Below are 15,821 nucleotides of genomic sequence, written 5' to 3'. Positions count from 1 at the left end.
AATTAAAATCTGAATAATATTATTCTCGCATAGTTTAAGCTTAAAATGTATATAAAGGAATATGTTGCAAATCATTCCTTCTCCATATTCATCCAGCTTCTACTTTTTTTGCCAATAGGTTAGCAACTGTTATTAAATTCTTGTGTCTCCTCATATAGAACTTTTTTTGTATATATAACTGAATATGAATATATATTTCTCTTTCCCATTACAGAAGTAGAGGCATAGGGTACACACTGTCCTCCAATGTGATTTTCCCTATGTTGAAGATATTTATGTTAGTTGAAGAGCTGACTGGCTTGCCATATTTGTAATATACAGCTCTAAAGTGAAAACTAATTTTTTGCACAGAATAAAGACACGCCTTTATTGTTTTCTTTTCATTCAACCTGAAATTTAAAAAAAACCTGCTAATTCCTGATAAAAATATTAACCCCTCTTGCATAGAAATAATTTATTGGTAATAAAATTATAAATACATGATACGTGCTTCTTGTTTCAACCATTTAGGATTTTTTAACAATAAATTTAAAATATTTCTGGTTTATTTTACATATGAAATTGTGCTACACACTGAATAATTTTTGCCTACAGAAAGCAGTTAATGTCAACAAATATAACCAAGCATATCAAAAGGTACAACATTGCACTGTTCTTTTTTTCTTCTGGGAGATTTTTACTAACATACATTCTTTCACTTGGCCTTATATGCAAATATGCTAAGTTATTTATTCAACAAGTATTTAGTGAGGGCATATGACTATATTACTTTCTTTCCTTTCTCCTTCTTTCTAGAACATTCTATAATTTCTGTGTGAAATTACTTAAAATTAAAGACGTGTGAGTAGGAAAAGACAGTTTCTTAAGCAAATTTCAACTCACATTATTTTTTTCATTTTTATTAATCTGAGAATATAAAATTGTTTAATAATTTTTCAAAAGCTTAAGAGAAGTTTTAATTAAATACTACTTTAACCATAAAGATGATGCTAGTGTATATTGTGAACTTTGGTCCCGTAGTCAAGAAATTTAGGTTTCATCACTATCTTCGCAACAAAAAAGTCATAAACAGTATCTAGAACAGTGTGTGGCTCAGTGTTCCAGTTAAAGAGAAACGTCGTTTGACTAGAATAATTTAATAATACATTTTATTATCTGCATACTTCCTTTCATATCCAGAATACTGAAATGAAAATGTCTATGCTGTGGTAGGCAGAATAAAGGCATCCCTAAAGATGGCTGCTTCCTAATATCCTGACCTGAGTATGCTACCTACATGGCAAAAAGGACTTTGCAGATGTAATTAAGATTATAAACCCTGAGATGGGAAGCTTATCCTAGATTGCTCACGTGGGCTAAATCTAAACCAAGGAATGCCCGTGACTGCTAGAATCTGGAAAAGGCAAGGAAATGGACCACCTTAGAGGCTCCAGAAAGGAACAGAGTCCTGTCAATACCTTGATTTTAGTCCAATAAGACCTATGTTGGACTTCTAACCTACAGAAATATGAGGTGATAAACTTGTGTTATTTTAAGACACTACATTTGTGGTAATTTTTACAGCAGAAATAAAAATTTAATACTTCAAGCACATGGGAGAGTTGAAAATAAAATTGAAGAATTCATTAATATTTACCAAAAAACCCAGTTTATGTTCTATTAGCAGTCAAAAATTGAAGCTTCCACAAGGGATTCTTACTGTTTTTTAAGGACCAGTATGGAATACAAAAACTTATGAATGTAAAAAAATAATCCACTGTCAATCACCTATAAAATTATGTAAATTTTTAGACTTCATTTAGGGGTTACTTACCTGTACCCAAATATATGAACAAAACAGTTTTTTATGGTAACGTTTGTTGCATCCCTAGTACTTACAGTACATCAAACACAGAGTAGGCAATCAGCAAATAATTGTTGAATGAATAAAAGAAGGACTAATATAAGATTGGCAAATCAAGAGAAATAACCTAATAATTAATAATTATCTGCATTTGTAGAATTCTACAGAAGGTGTCATATATTTAAAACAGTAAAATTCACTCTTCACCACTTTTATCCCTGTAGGAATATAAGTAATAAAGTGAAAAAAAAATGAAATCAAAAGAGCCCCAATGTGCCTTTGAAATATAATCCAGTTTGTTCCCTAATACATTATCATAGTGGAGACCATGAAATAAAAACCCAATAATGAAAATTTAATAACCCTAAATACTGGTTGTACTTAGTAAAACATTAATAAAGGGAAAATACAAAAGGAGCTATTTTGCATTTTAAAAAGTTTTCTTATTTTTTAAATAATCCCTGTCACTGTCCAAAACTTCAACATTTCTAGTTTATAATTTGTGGTAAAACTTAGACAAAAGATGTTAAGACAACCTGGTAGTAAAAAATTAAATGCCTTCATTTAAAAACTAATAAATGAAAAAAATTTAGCAATCTAACCTCCAAAGAGACCAGTTCCCTAATTGTGTTTCTCTAATTCTATTCTGGACAAATATTCTTGAATAAAAAAGAGATTTATGTATAGAGAATGCAACAAATTTTTAGTCTAACAAAATTTATGCCTAATTCAAATGTCCAACAAAAAAAGAATGGTTAGGAAAATGGATCATATATTTAAACATCATGTACTAAAACATATATAGCACAAAAAGAGTGAGTGTGAAAAAATTTAAACTTGGTTTGATCTTAATTATTTTAAAACATTCATAGAAAAAAAAGTAGAAAGAAATATGCCAAGTTTTTACATATAATTCATGGCATTATGGATTATTTAATTTTATGTTTTTTACCCTGTTTCTAAAATTTTCAATATTAAATTATTTTATAATCAGAAAAAGCATTTTGTAATGTAAAGGAAAAGTTCTAATGTAAACAATTACTTCTTGATCATTCAGCGTTTCAAATGCTATAATCTTATCAATTCCACAAAATCTCCTGAAGGAATGGGCTGTTTTAGACCAAATCAAGGAGTTTCCAGTGGCATCAAAGTACGTTTTAGGTTTAATCTGAGGAACAAAATCATCTTAAATAATGAAAGTCAATAATAACTATGAGGAAATTGAGTGCTGATAATAGGTTACAGATAAATATTTTACAAGAGAAAAAGCCTATTTTTGGCAAATTACCAGAAATGTCCAATACAGTGAAGTAATGAATTTCCCCAAACAGGAAGTGTAGAAACAAAGGTTAGATGTTGAAGGAAAAGATTATTTTATTTATACAATCACTAATGTTACCTACATAGTGTTAAGTGTCTGAATTATTATGTATGTATGTAATCACATACTCTGTTTGCAGGTATTTAGGACATAAATTCCCTAATTTGTAGAACTAATGTGGGTAAAAATTAGTTTTATATATCACTGCAGGTCAAATAAAAAGGAATACATTGGTGGAATTATAACTTACTGTGGTAGCACAATGAATATCTTTCCATATTGTGGCTTCCCTGGAGAGATCAGAGGCTTCAAACAAATTATCAAAAATCACTTCCCCAATCATGTCATGTCTAGAAAATCTGTCAAAATCATACACACCGAAATGTAGTTTTCGGTTGCTTAGTTGATCATATGCTACAGGAAACTGAAAAGTTTCATCAAACACAGGATTTAAAGTTTTCCTGTGTACACGGGTCTGAAATTTCTTTTTCCTATCTGGAAGAAGATACATCTTCACGTAAGGGTCAGAAGTTCCTGTGAAGTCTTTAGCAGGGAGATCTAAGGCTTTGATAATTTTAACAACTAGAAGTTCATTTTCATAATCATACTGGAGGGTGAAGTTAAGCTTCCCACAGGTTTTGACATCTTCTTTCTTGTTGCCCTCAGAGTCAACTGATTTCTGTTTGTAGAGCTCTGGTTTTATTCTCCCAATGCTGGTTGTTGTTTCTCCTCTTTGTGAAATGGGTTCTGTGCCCATGCCAAAATCAACACTGGAAACCTGCATTTGCCTTGGTAGGTGTCTTCTGAAGGAATTGTGTCTGTACACACACACATACACACAAAATCGTTTAAGTAGATCATTTTGATGATAATGTTATATACAGTGGCATATAAACTCTACCCCACACCCAGGATAATGGGAGCATTATATCTACAGCAATAAACAGATGGATACACACACACACACACACACACACACACACACACACACACAAACACACACACGAGTTACTTTTGAAAAACCAGGAATGCAATATTCAAAGAAAAACTCTCCTAAAATTATAGAAACACCTAAAACACACATATGTACATTTTTATGAGCTTTTGGTATTTTTATGTACCATAATAAGCACAAAACTTTTAAACACAATTGTAAAGAAAGATGATTACCAAAAAAGTTCAATATTCTACAAAATGTTACCTGGGTGTATCTAGATGTAAATATTATGTAAACAAATCATTCAGATGGCTGATTTCTTTTCATCTGGATATTTTGGTCTTATGAATTTCCCATTTTAGTGATGACAATATTAAAAAACATAAGTCCACATATTCTTATGCTGTGTTATTTCTAATACTTAAGATAACTAGATGAATGTGTATTTTTCAAAAGAATATATAGTTATGACAGAAAAAAATGAGTACATTTTCCTTTTTTCAACATGGAGTGGGCTTCAGAAACTCTTAAGGATTAAAAGACTGTAGAATTTTAGAGTTTGGGGCTAAATAATAGTTCTTAAAATTCAAACTGAATGTCCTATACTCACTGTTACTATTTATCTCTCCAACATTTCCAGAACATTAGGTATATCAGCTTACTAATGGCTCATAAATGTGACTTGCATTAAGATCTGCTTCTCATAGTTTCTCCATGATTTCTAGCGTGAGCTATGTCAACTTATGTGTTTCCTCAAGGTCTGGTTCCAGGTCTTTTGTTCTTTTCTCTTCTCAATCACTCCATCAGACTAATAATCAGTTTTGGGGCTATAATTACTACCTTTAATCTGGTGATTCCCTAGATATATCTCAGATAGACATAATCCTAGTTCCATATCTCTTTGTCTTGAAGGGGGATTTCTAAACAAATGTCCTAATTTTGCCCCAAACTCAAGCAAACTAATTATTTTCTCTATTTTGCTTTCAAACCAGTTCACTCTTCCACAATCTCTGACAATAGCTCTAACATTTTTGTCAGTCACTTATGCTTGGAATCCTGCATTATGCTTGTTTGAATCACTTTTCCTTTATTTCATGGGATTTGCTTAATTTTCTAAGTCCTGTTGATTTTTTGCTTTGAGACATCTCATATAATTGTCCATTCTACTCTATTTCCATTGCTATTTGGTCCATATCCTCATCATCTCATACTTTGCTTTCTACAGTAGCCTTCAGCTTGGCTTTCCTTCTTTCATCTCTCTCTTAAATTCAATGTCTCTCCAGCACTTACTTCAAAATCCTTTATGCTTGTTGTTATACCATTTTCCACTTGATCATAATTGAAAAATTATTTCTATATAAAGAAACAAACTAGGATAACTTTATCTCAGATGAGGGAAGAAGCTCCTAATTAAAACTATACTGAATTTAAGACCCAATATTTTAGTTTCAGTATCTAAGTGAGTATATACGTAAAAGTCTTTGCTAAGTTACTTAAAGCTTGAAGTGATCTGTTTCCCCAGATTGATCCTCAGAGTGACCCCATTTTAATGTATTGAACATGCTATGAAATGTATTTTGATCCTGAATCTATTCCAGATATACAAGATCAGAGGCTTAAATTAGGGTCAGGGAACAATCAGGGAGCATTTAAGAAATAATAAGAATTTAGAAAGGAATACAGGTAGTATGTGTCGCTGTGAATTATTAAAGAGGTCTAGTATAATCCAGTTAATACATTCAATATTCTTAAGAGATTTAGAATATTTTACTAAACAATCTAATATTTCTGCCAAAATCACTTTCACTTATGCAACAATTTTAAATTTTTTTTATTTTTGTGAGCAAAAAGCCCCCAAGAAATTAATTCCTTTTTTAAAATAAATTGATCTATAATTTCACCTCCCTAATGCTTTTCAACATAATATAATTTAAGCTTCTATCCTCTTCCTAAAAATTCAATAATTTATTTCTTATGCCACTGAATCTAAATGGGCAGCTGTAAAGCCCCTTCTAACAAGAATCAAAAAGCAGTAACATTTTTGTTCTAGTAAGCCAGTGCCCTAATTATAGAGTAAATAGTTCATGTTTTAAGTCACAGTTTAGCTAGTCAGTTAAGAGAAGCTTTAATTATTACAATGTTAAACTATTGCCATGACAACACAGATCCTCTTTAACTTCTTGAATTTTTTTTTCTCTTTTGGAATGACAGTGGTAAGTGTCTATTTAGTCTCACACAAATACCAACCAATTAAAGTACAGGCCATTTGACTGTTACTGACCACACTCTTACCCTTCAAACCTAGGAAGGCACTGCATAAGTACTTTTCCAGATGGAGAAGGAGAAACTTTTCCCACCCTACCTGAAACATCTGAGAGTAACTACTAGATATAGTCAATATTATCTGATGCCATAGGAATAAAATGTATTAATATGGTAATTTTCAAATATTTTTTTCACCAACAGATCCTTTCTTTCAAACAAAATCAGAGACCAGAAGTTCAACATGTATGGACAGAGCTGCTTTGGTTAATGTGTGAGTAGAGTCCTGGAATCTCACTGGAAACCGTGCCAAGTTTTCCACACTACCCAGGAGAAAGCGCTTGAAGAGCATTACACTGAGATGAGATTAAAAAAATGCTGGACTGAAATCAGACTATAGTTTGGTCCCAGCCTCCCTATGGAGTAACAGCAACTTTGGGCAAGTCACTTCACTTTTTTGATGTGTACTTTCCTCATCCATAAAACCATCCTTTCATAGTTGTGAAGGTCAAATGAGATATTACAGATAACTGAAACCTACCATTTTTCATACTGCTAATAATTATCATTAGAGTTTAGGACACATGGAGCTGAAGGGCAAATGCCATAATGAACTCTCTGGTTCTGACAATCTCAAATCTAGGTTTCCTGTTTGGGGATACAGAGTTGGCACAAAGTCATTCTTGTGTGAGCATGTCCTGGTCTACCACCCTGGACAACAGATTCCCTCTGACTCTCACTTCTCAGCTGCAGCAGTTCTTTCTTCCTTAAGTGGGAAACCTATATCCTCCTACTCTTACTTGCAGTGTCTTTACTAACTATTAAATTTATCTTAGGTACTGCTTGAGAAATAAGAGGTGTGTTTTATTTGTGTTTTATTAGTTTATTCAATATATTTACAAGAAGTTCATCTCTCTTTCTTTTAATATTAATAATATTTATATAGGAAACTATCACCATATATTAAAAGTTGTAACCCTGTTTTATAGCTAAGGAGGCTCAAATAATAAGACTAAATTAATTTTCTGGTAAACAAAGTTTTCATCTTTATTTGTTTCCTATTTTTTCCATTCAATTTGAAACAATGACAAGAGTGACTCATTCAGCACAAAAATATCTGAGCATATACCATGCAGGGCACTACATATATGAAGGCAGACTAAGTTGTATAATATGCCACAAGGAATTTTTGAAATTAATTCATTGTCTGATGTCAGCACAATCCTCTATATCTTTAATCTCTTCTTTAAATGTTCTTCTCACATTATTGCTTAGTAGAAGCCTGATTCTTCCCCAAGGACAGTTTGCTCTGTGCCCCTCTCATGTGGTGGTTGATATTTTTGCAATAATCCTTGTTCCATTGGTCCTAGAAGTGAAGTTGTCCATTCCTCTTGTCCTTCATTACCACATTCACATCATTCTCCCTGAATACACCACTCCAGGCTCTAAAACTCAAGTCAACAGATCATACCCCCATTACCACTTATTGTTAGTCATTTACTAATACTCAAATCACTCCCTTTAAAGTGATTTTAATCACTTGGTTCACTAACTCTCTTTGACAATGTTTTTGCTTCGATTCCTAGCAGTGAACAAGTTTCTTCCAACTACTTGGCCTCTAGGTTCTTTTAATTTCTCTCCTCTAATGATGTTCTCTATTTACCTCAGTTACTACCATGTGCATAGCCAGATTTCGTCATTATTATTAGCTGCAAACTCTCCACAACCCCAATTTCACACATGCTTCTCTCTCAGCAACACCTCTTTCCAGCTCACACCCTCTTATACTCCAATTCAAATAACTTTTCCAACTCACAAGAACCTCCAATACATTGATTCTATCACTATTTCATAATCCCTAGTTCCTTGATGTCACTTTTCCCTCTTTATCCAGTTTCATTTCCATTGTTAATCAATAGAGCCACTCTCACACATACATTCCCAATTCTCTTGTTGCTCTCTACCTTCTTAGTTGCAGGGCAAAACCACAGTCCTGGTTGAATTCAACTTTCCATCATTTCTATACCTGTACCTGTGCAAGTGAATACAACTAGAGAAGAACATAAAAGAACTCTCAATGTTCCATTTTAAATTCATGACCACATTCCTCATTAAATCCTAACACTGAACAGCAAACCATTCTCCCTCTCAATCTGCTAGATTCACAAGACTATTTCACACCTTCTCACCTTTCTTCAAACCTCTAACACCTTCCTCATTCCCAATCTCAATTAATGACCTTACTTCCTATTTCACTAATGAGGTTGAAGCAAAGAGCAGAAATCTTCCACCTCATCAACCCTGTTATCAGCATCTGTATCCATATGTTTTACCTTTCTGATATGATTAATTACCCATGCTATTATCTAAAGCCAATCCCTCCACTTGTATATTAAATCCCATTTTCTCTCATGTCACCTTCAAGACTGCTCCTCTTTGCTTCCTGCATTATTAAGTCTGCCTCTTTGCTGGATTATTACCATCAGCACAAGAGGATACTGTTATTTCTGCTATCTTATAGGAACCTTCCATTCACTCTACTTCCTCTCTCTGTACTGCTGTTTCTCTAGCACATTTGCAGCAAAACTCCTTGAAAGAGTTGAGGATAGTACATCCACTGTCCAATTTATCTTCTCCCGTTCTATATAAACTCACTCTAACTAGTTTTTCACATACCAATTCTGACATAATAGCTCTTGAAAATGTCAATAATGTCTCCCCAACATTGCTAAACTCAGCGGTCAATCCATGGTCCTCACCCCACTTGACCTTACAATAGTCACCTGACAGTTAATCACTCCTGATTGTTTACATACTCTCTTCACTTGGCTTTCAGGTTATACCCTCCTGGTTTTCCTTCTTCACTAGTCTCGACTTCTCAGTCTACAATGCTGTTCCTGATGTCTTAATATTGGAGTACTTCTGGGATTCATCTCTGGTTTTCTCTTTCTTATCTACACTCACCTCTCTGATGATATCATCTCCTGGCTTTGAACACCATCTCTATGTGGACTCCAAGTTTACGTATGTTTCGCAGATTCTCTCCAGAATTCCAGAGTTATTATCTGGTTGCTTACTCAATTTTTCCACTAAGATTTCTAACAAAATCCTTAAACACAACAGTCCCATATCTCCTGTTTTTGGCTCCCAAACTCACTCCATTCACAGCCTCATGTTTATCAATTTTATCTTTCCAGACGCTCAGGCCAAAACATGCAGTCATTCTTGACTCCTCTTTTCTTACTCATATGCCCAAGCTAATGTGTCATAGTCTGTTTGTTCTATCTTCAAAGTATATCCTGAATCCAGTCAGGGTATAGATATATATATCCATCATTAACTACCATCTCCTTGCTCTGAACCAACATCACTTCTGGCCTGGATTACAGCCTCCATAGTGTTCTTTCTGCTTCTATCCTTTTGCCTCCTTCAATGTATATACCCAAAACAACAGAGTAATCCTTTCAAAACAAGTTAGATCATGGCACTCCTCTGATTAAAAACTTTCTGGTGGCTTTGCATGTTACTCAGAGTAAAAGCCAAAAGTGGTTTGGGTCCTACTACCTCTCTGATTTTTCTCCTAGCATTCTCCACCTGGTTCTCTCTGCTACACCTACACTGGCTTCCTTGCTGTGGTTGGGACACAAAAGGCAGATTCCACCTTCAGGACGTCTGCAGTGGTTCCCTTCTCCACAAGGAAAGTTCTCCACAAACACCAGCATGGACCACCCTTCCATCTCCTCATTCAGACCTACCAACCCCTTTATTTTGCACTATTATTTTCTACAGAACTTATTATCTTCTAAAACATCATGTAACTGACTTAGTTATGTTGTTTGGTTCCTCTCCACAAGAATGCAGGTAGGGAATTTTGAGTTTTGTTCCCTAATGTGTATCAAATGTCTAGAAAAATGCCTGGCACATAACAAGTGTTCTATAAATACTGTTGAATAAATAAGTCAAAAATTTTCCCTGAAGAATTTAGCCATATGACTAACAATCCAATCATAATAAAAGCTGTTTCGAGAAAAAACTGGTTTTCTTCTCAATTATGCAATGTAATGCTTAAAATTAATTTAAGTAACTTATCTTTATTCTATTCAAAGAATTGACAGGAAACTTGTTTTTAATCGTAATTAAGGAAATGAATGTTCTTATTCTGTAAATTCTTGTCCCTTGGCCTTTCATCATGTTAAAAAAAAGGTTTACAAATCATAACAAGAGATGATAAGCAATTGCTTTTGATCCAGCATATATTTAAAGGAATAGAGTATGAAGTAATTAGGTTGGTAGTTTTTGATCTACAAATAAAGTTCTGAGAACATAATATTTTATATTAAAGAAAAGAAGTAATATAAAATGAAGCCTAAATTTAAAAAAACTCAGAATAACTACTTGTCAGAATAATAAATCCAAGAATATTCTGTTTGGTATTGCTAGGTCCCTATAAGGTCTTTTGACCTTAATTATGTATTCTAGCTCTAAATTTCTATGCTCAATTTGTCATTTAGGCCTTCCCTTACTTGGAAGTATGTTGCTGGCTATCATGAGCCTCTCTCCTAGAGAGGTCAGCTAGGATTTGAAGAAAAATGTTGTAGTCCTCCAACTGAGTTGACCTACCACCTTGGGTCCCTCCTTCTGTTCCTGCACATCTCCTTGAGCATACTGTAAAGAGTGTATTGAAATCACTTGTTTCAGATGTACCTTCCAATCCCCAACCCTTCTACTAGTAGTCTTTATAATAGCATAACTAAATATTATTAATCTTTTCATGAATTTCATAATAAACACATGCTGGGATTCAAGAAATGTCTGTTGGAGTTTGTATGAAATAATTTACTACAAGATTCTTGTGACTAATAAAAGTCAACTTCCCAAGAATTATTTGTACTATGAAGAAGAAGGTCCTAATCAATTTATAATTAGTGCTTGTAAAGAGGAGATAATATTTATCAGTGCCAGAAAACAAACTCTCCAAGTTTGAATACATTTTATAAGGTTTTATCTCTGACCTTGGATCAAAGAGCCACCCCATTTCAGAAGTTAGTTTATATACCAAATACATATGTTTCATAGCGGAGATTATTTAACCACCTCAAGCACCGGCACAGCATGTTTTATGAACTTTTATTTCAAGGAGTTAGATCTCAGGTTCTCTATTGTTCTGGCCAAGCACTGCTTCTTGATATCCTAGCTGTTTAAATACCATTTAAATTCTTCCTTTGTGTAACATCTTGTCTTCCACTCCTTACAGTATCTTGGAATGAAAATTGCAATTTTTGCTATCTTTTGAGAAGGACTTAACCTTTTAAAAAATCTGAAAGAAAACTATGCACTCTAGTATTACATATTTTTATGTAATTCTTCATTTCTCTTTCAACAATCTACATTGAGTGCTCTTTCTGACTTTATGTGTGATGATATTAAGAATTACTTTTCTAAACAACCATAGCTAAATTGTAAATCCATCAGCACATATGAGTCAATGATTTCTTTCCATGTCATGCTTTTGTTCATGTTCAAATGGATCTGTCACTAGGTTTCCAAATTATTTTCAGTAGATACTTAGAATCCTCTCTAACAGTGGCTAACCTACATGATTTCTCATCCTCAACAAATATTTTGCCGCTTACAATTCACCTCATTTCACACTATTAATGAATGCACAGAAAATAGGTCCTCATACTCATCCTTGGGAGTATACCATCATTAACCTTCTCCTAATATTAGCACTGTTTATCTCACCATCTGATGCTGTCTTTAAAGGAGCAAAGCAAAGTGGAGAGATCATCAGTCAATCCAAATCACTCACTTGATGCTTATTATGCACCTACCCAGTGAAGAAATTAGGAGCACATTAAAGTGGGTTATACAGACTTGTTCTTTGAGAAATTAACATCTCAGGTCTGGCACACAGCTAGAGCTCAACATTAAGAAAATAAATAATTGCTAGACTGTAGCTATGGCTTTAAAGGACAATAGCTTATAATTGGACAGAAAAAGATGCATTTTCCTTAAAGATCTTATAGTGGATAAAAAAGAGTTTATCATTCTAGACAAGGGAAGCAGCATAAGCAAGGAACACAGGCAGAGAGTTGAGGTCTACAGGAGGATGATAAAAAGACCAAGCACCCTTCTAACTGGCAACCATGAAAGATCCATTTGGATAGATAAAATGAAGTCATCAAATTCATTTACTGATTTTTTAAAATTCAACAAATATACCCTGAGTTCCTACAGTGCTTTGTCTAGGTATCAAGATCAGTACAGAAATAAAATCGGCAGGTTTTCTGCCTAAGAAGGGAGTGTAGAGCTATATGTGTGGGGCAGTATGGACTCAAAATGTTATAAGATTTTTATCATGCCTGAACTACTATATTACTTTCAAAATAGATGCCTTTTTCTATGGTCTGTCCTACAAACTGTTGTCAAATTAATTTTCCTAAAACACAGCTCTTTATCCAAGGGACTCTTCTGCTGCAAATATTTTTGACAGGACAGACCTTGAACAATTTTGGCCATGATTCCAAGGCCTCCTCAGACTTTAATTCCAGCTGACTTTATCTTCCATTATTCCTCCACTGACAACTATTTTCTGATCAAGGCAACGTACCTGCTGTTTTCATGATAAGATTTGCTGTTCTGTGTCTTTTCACATAAAATATTTCCATCCGGAATGCATACCCTTTTCCAATTGTCTTTACATGAATTCCTAGTTTCCTTTGGTCTCAGTTTAATGGGACTTCTCCATGCCTCAGCTAAAAATGATTTTTCTAATTATCTTAATTCCACATTCTCCACCACATAGTTTGCACTTGTAGTTCCTTATATTGAAGTTGGTATCTTATCTCTCTGCATTATGTTGTGGATTTTTTTCCAGTTCACTAGAGTTTGCAGAGTGGACAGAGTATGTAGAATACACTGACTATACCTAAAAGTTATATCTGCTGACTGTATCTACTGAGTAAGGCTATTGGATGAATCAACAGTCAATCAAGACAGATGTGAGAATAATGTTAATAATAAGAAAAACACAGACGTCTGTTGGGTTGTTTGGCTGCCAGCAGGCTGATGGGGCCGAATGTCCGGGTATTTGAAAAGGAAGATGAGAACTTGGGAAATGTGGCAGTTTCCAGCAATGCTGTTAACTAATCAAGATGCTGCTTAAGAATAGTGACAAGTAAAACTTGAGAGGATATGTCATCTATTGTCTGAGCCAAATAAAATGGAGTCCCAACACCAGACTAGAGCTAGGATATATTAATAAGGTGAGGAAACTAAGCAGTAAAGTTATATTTACTGTGTGTGCGTGTGTGAGTGGTGGGGTGGTGGGCAGGGGGCGGTTCTGATTTGCTAGACCTCAATGAAAAGTTAGCATTTGAGCAGAATAATCTGATTTATAATGATGTGCCCTGGATCTCTCTGTCTGCATAATAAACTCAGCAATTTCCCCTTCCTCTCTATATAAAGGTAATTTTTAGTATGATGAAGTAATTATATAGATGAGGGGTTTTGAGAACTAGGAATAATCAAGTTTTCTACAAGGAATTCATCCCAAGGCCAAATAGATTAAACTCATGACCCTTGTTATTCATGATAACCACATATAATTCCACATTTCTAACTGAGCAGAATGAGCAGGAAGTGGCCCTCATTCTCCAACCTCCAAACTACCTGTCCGCAGCAGACTTTAACAATCTTTGGTTGCAAAAATCCATATTCCCTTGGCTTTAACTCTTAAAACATGTTCCATCAATCTGGATAAATCTGAATTCTAACTTTCACAAGTTGCATGGCTTTAGGCAATTTTTAAACTCTCTCTGGGCTTCAGTTAACTCACAAGTAATGGGGATAATTAATAATACTTACTTCATACAGGCTGGCAGAGGATTATCAGGAAGGATGCCTGGCACAGTGACTAAATTGCAGGCACTCAAAAACAATACTTTTTTTTCTTCCTTCTTCAGCCACTCATAAACAAGGAAATTCAAAGAGGTCAATGAAATTATATCAAAGTTCTAGCAGAACTATGAATTTGTATTCCACTTTTTCTCTTAAGAAAATATGAGATGTACATGTACAATCTAATTTTTAAGATTGAGAGAAAAGTTTTTTTTCTGATTTCTTCAATTTCATGTAATAACTGAGAAATCCAGGGCTAAAATGACCTGTTGTCATTCCCTATTGCATTTCATTTCTAGAAACCAATTCTGCAACCAAAACCAAGTCTTCACACATGTGTTCTCAGTATGTATTCTTTCATTCTCCCCTAGCTAGGGATAATCAGATAAGCTGTATGTTTACATTCAGCAAATAATATTTTGGAGATAGTACTTCATTTTTCTGAGGTTTCCAAAAAAAAATCTGCACAAAGAAAGGCAAGCTATTTTCATAGCTTACCTCAATTTGTCTTCATTAATTGAGTGTCCTTATGTAGGGTGCATTTATCAACTAAAAGAGCTGAATAATTCTGAATACTAAGTTGATATATTGTCATAGCCATTATCAATATTTTAAAAAAATGTTTTGTAGGTTAATTGAACATTTTTACCCTGAAATTTCTGGGTATGTTAAGGCTTCATTAAATACCATAGTTGGCCACAGTTTTCAGTTCTGATAGTAACGACAATCAAGTAACCAACCACATGAGATAATTTTGAAGCAGTTTTTCCTATAAATATGAAGAAGTGACACATGGGATAACTATTTTATAGTTAAATATCCATAAATAAATTTAAATGAATGTATACTGGATTATAAAAATGAACCCAAATGCAGTGCTCAGGAAAACTTGTCAACATAATAACTAAATATGAGGCATACCTTGGTTATAAAATTTAAATAGCTCAGAAAAGTAAAAGACCTCCATCCATCCTCCTTACCCCAAAGTTTCTCATCCCCGAAGTAACAATTATTCTTACTCATCCCTCTGGAATTTATTTCAGAAGAAGACAAGTTATTTATAGATACAATCCTTTTTTATTTTATAAAAGATATATTGAATATTCTTTCAATCCTAGTAGCAAGCATGACCCATGAAGTTTTTCAACTTGATAGATTTCCAAACCCACAAAAAGTATGTCATGTCAGAAAGCTTGGATGCATCTTTGATTTAGAGAAATAGGAAGGTAAGATTAGGAAGTCAATCAGTTAGCAGAAAACAGCACTCACCCCCATTGCTATTGATTTTTACCCTGTCCTAGTGTAAAACTAGTTGCTACTTCTGGGAATCAGAGAAACACTGCTACTAACATGTTTTTCATGTTAAAGATTGAAGACCATACTTAGTAGAAAAAATGTTTTTTCACAAGAATCTTTTTCCCTTTACAGTTAACACAGTTCAATACACACCACAGCAAATTATTTTCCTTCAAGCAAACTTCTGCTGATTTTTCCAGGATGAGTTAAAATGCACTTCCTTAAAATGTATCTCCTTAAGGAGGTCTCCCTCTTCCTTC

The 15,821-nt window shown here is 34.0% G+C and overlaps 1 protein-coding gene across 1 annotated transcript in view; it reads right to left on the bottom strand.

Moving 5' to 3' along the window:
• The window catches only part of SYT10 (synaptotagmin 10), a 77,010-nt gene that overhangs the window by 37,544 nt on the left and 23,645 nt on the right, over positions 1 to 15,821 (bottom strand). The window contains exon 3 of the mRNA XM_027129257.1: positions 3,415 to 3,982. Within this exon, the coding sequence (XP_026985058.1) occupies positions 3,415 to 3,982 (568 nt within the window). The remainder of the gene's footprint in view (positions 1 to 3,414; positions 3,983 to 15,821) is intronic.

This window comes from Aethalodelphis obliquidens, unplaced genomic scaffold (assembly GCF_003676395.1).
Source record: "Aethalodelphis obliquidens isolate GAN/ISIS:26980383/991018 unplaced genomic scaffold, ASM367639v1 scaffold36, whole genome shotgun sequence".
NCBI lineage: Eukaryota > Metazoa > Chordata > Mammalia > Artiodactyla > Delphinidae > Aethalodelphis > Aethalodelphis obliquidens.
This window is presented reverse-complemented; position numbering and strand designations above follow the sequence as displayed.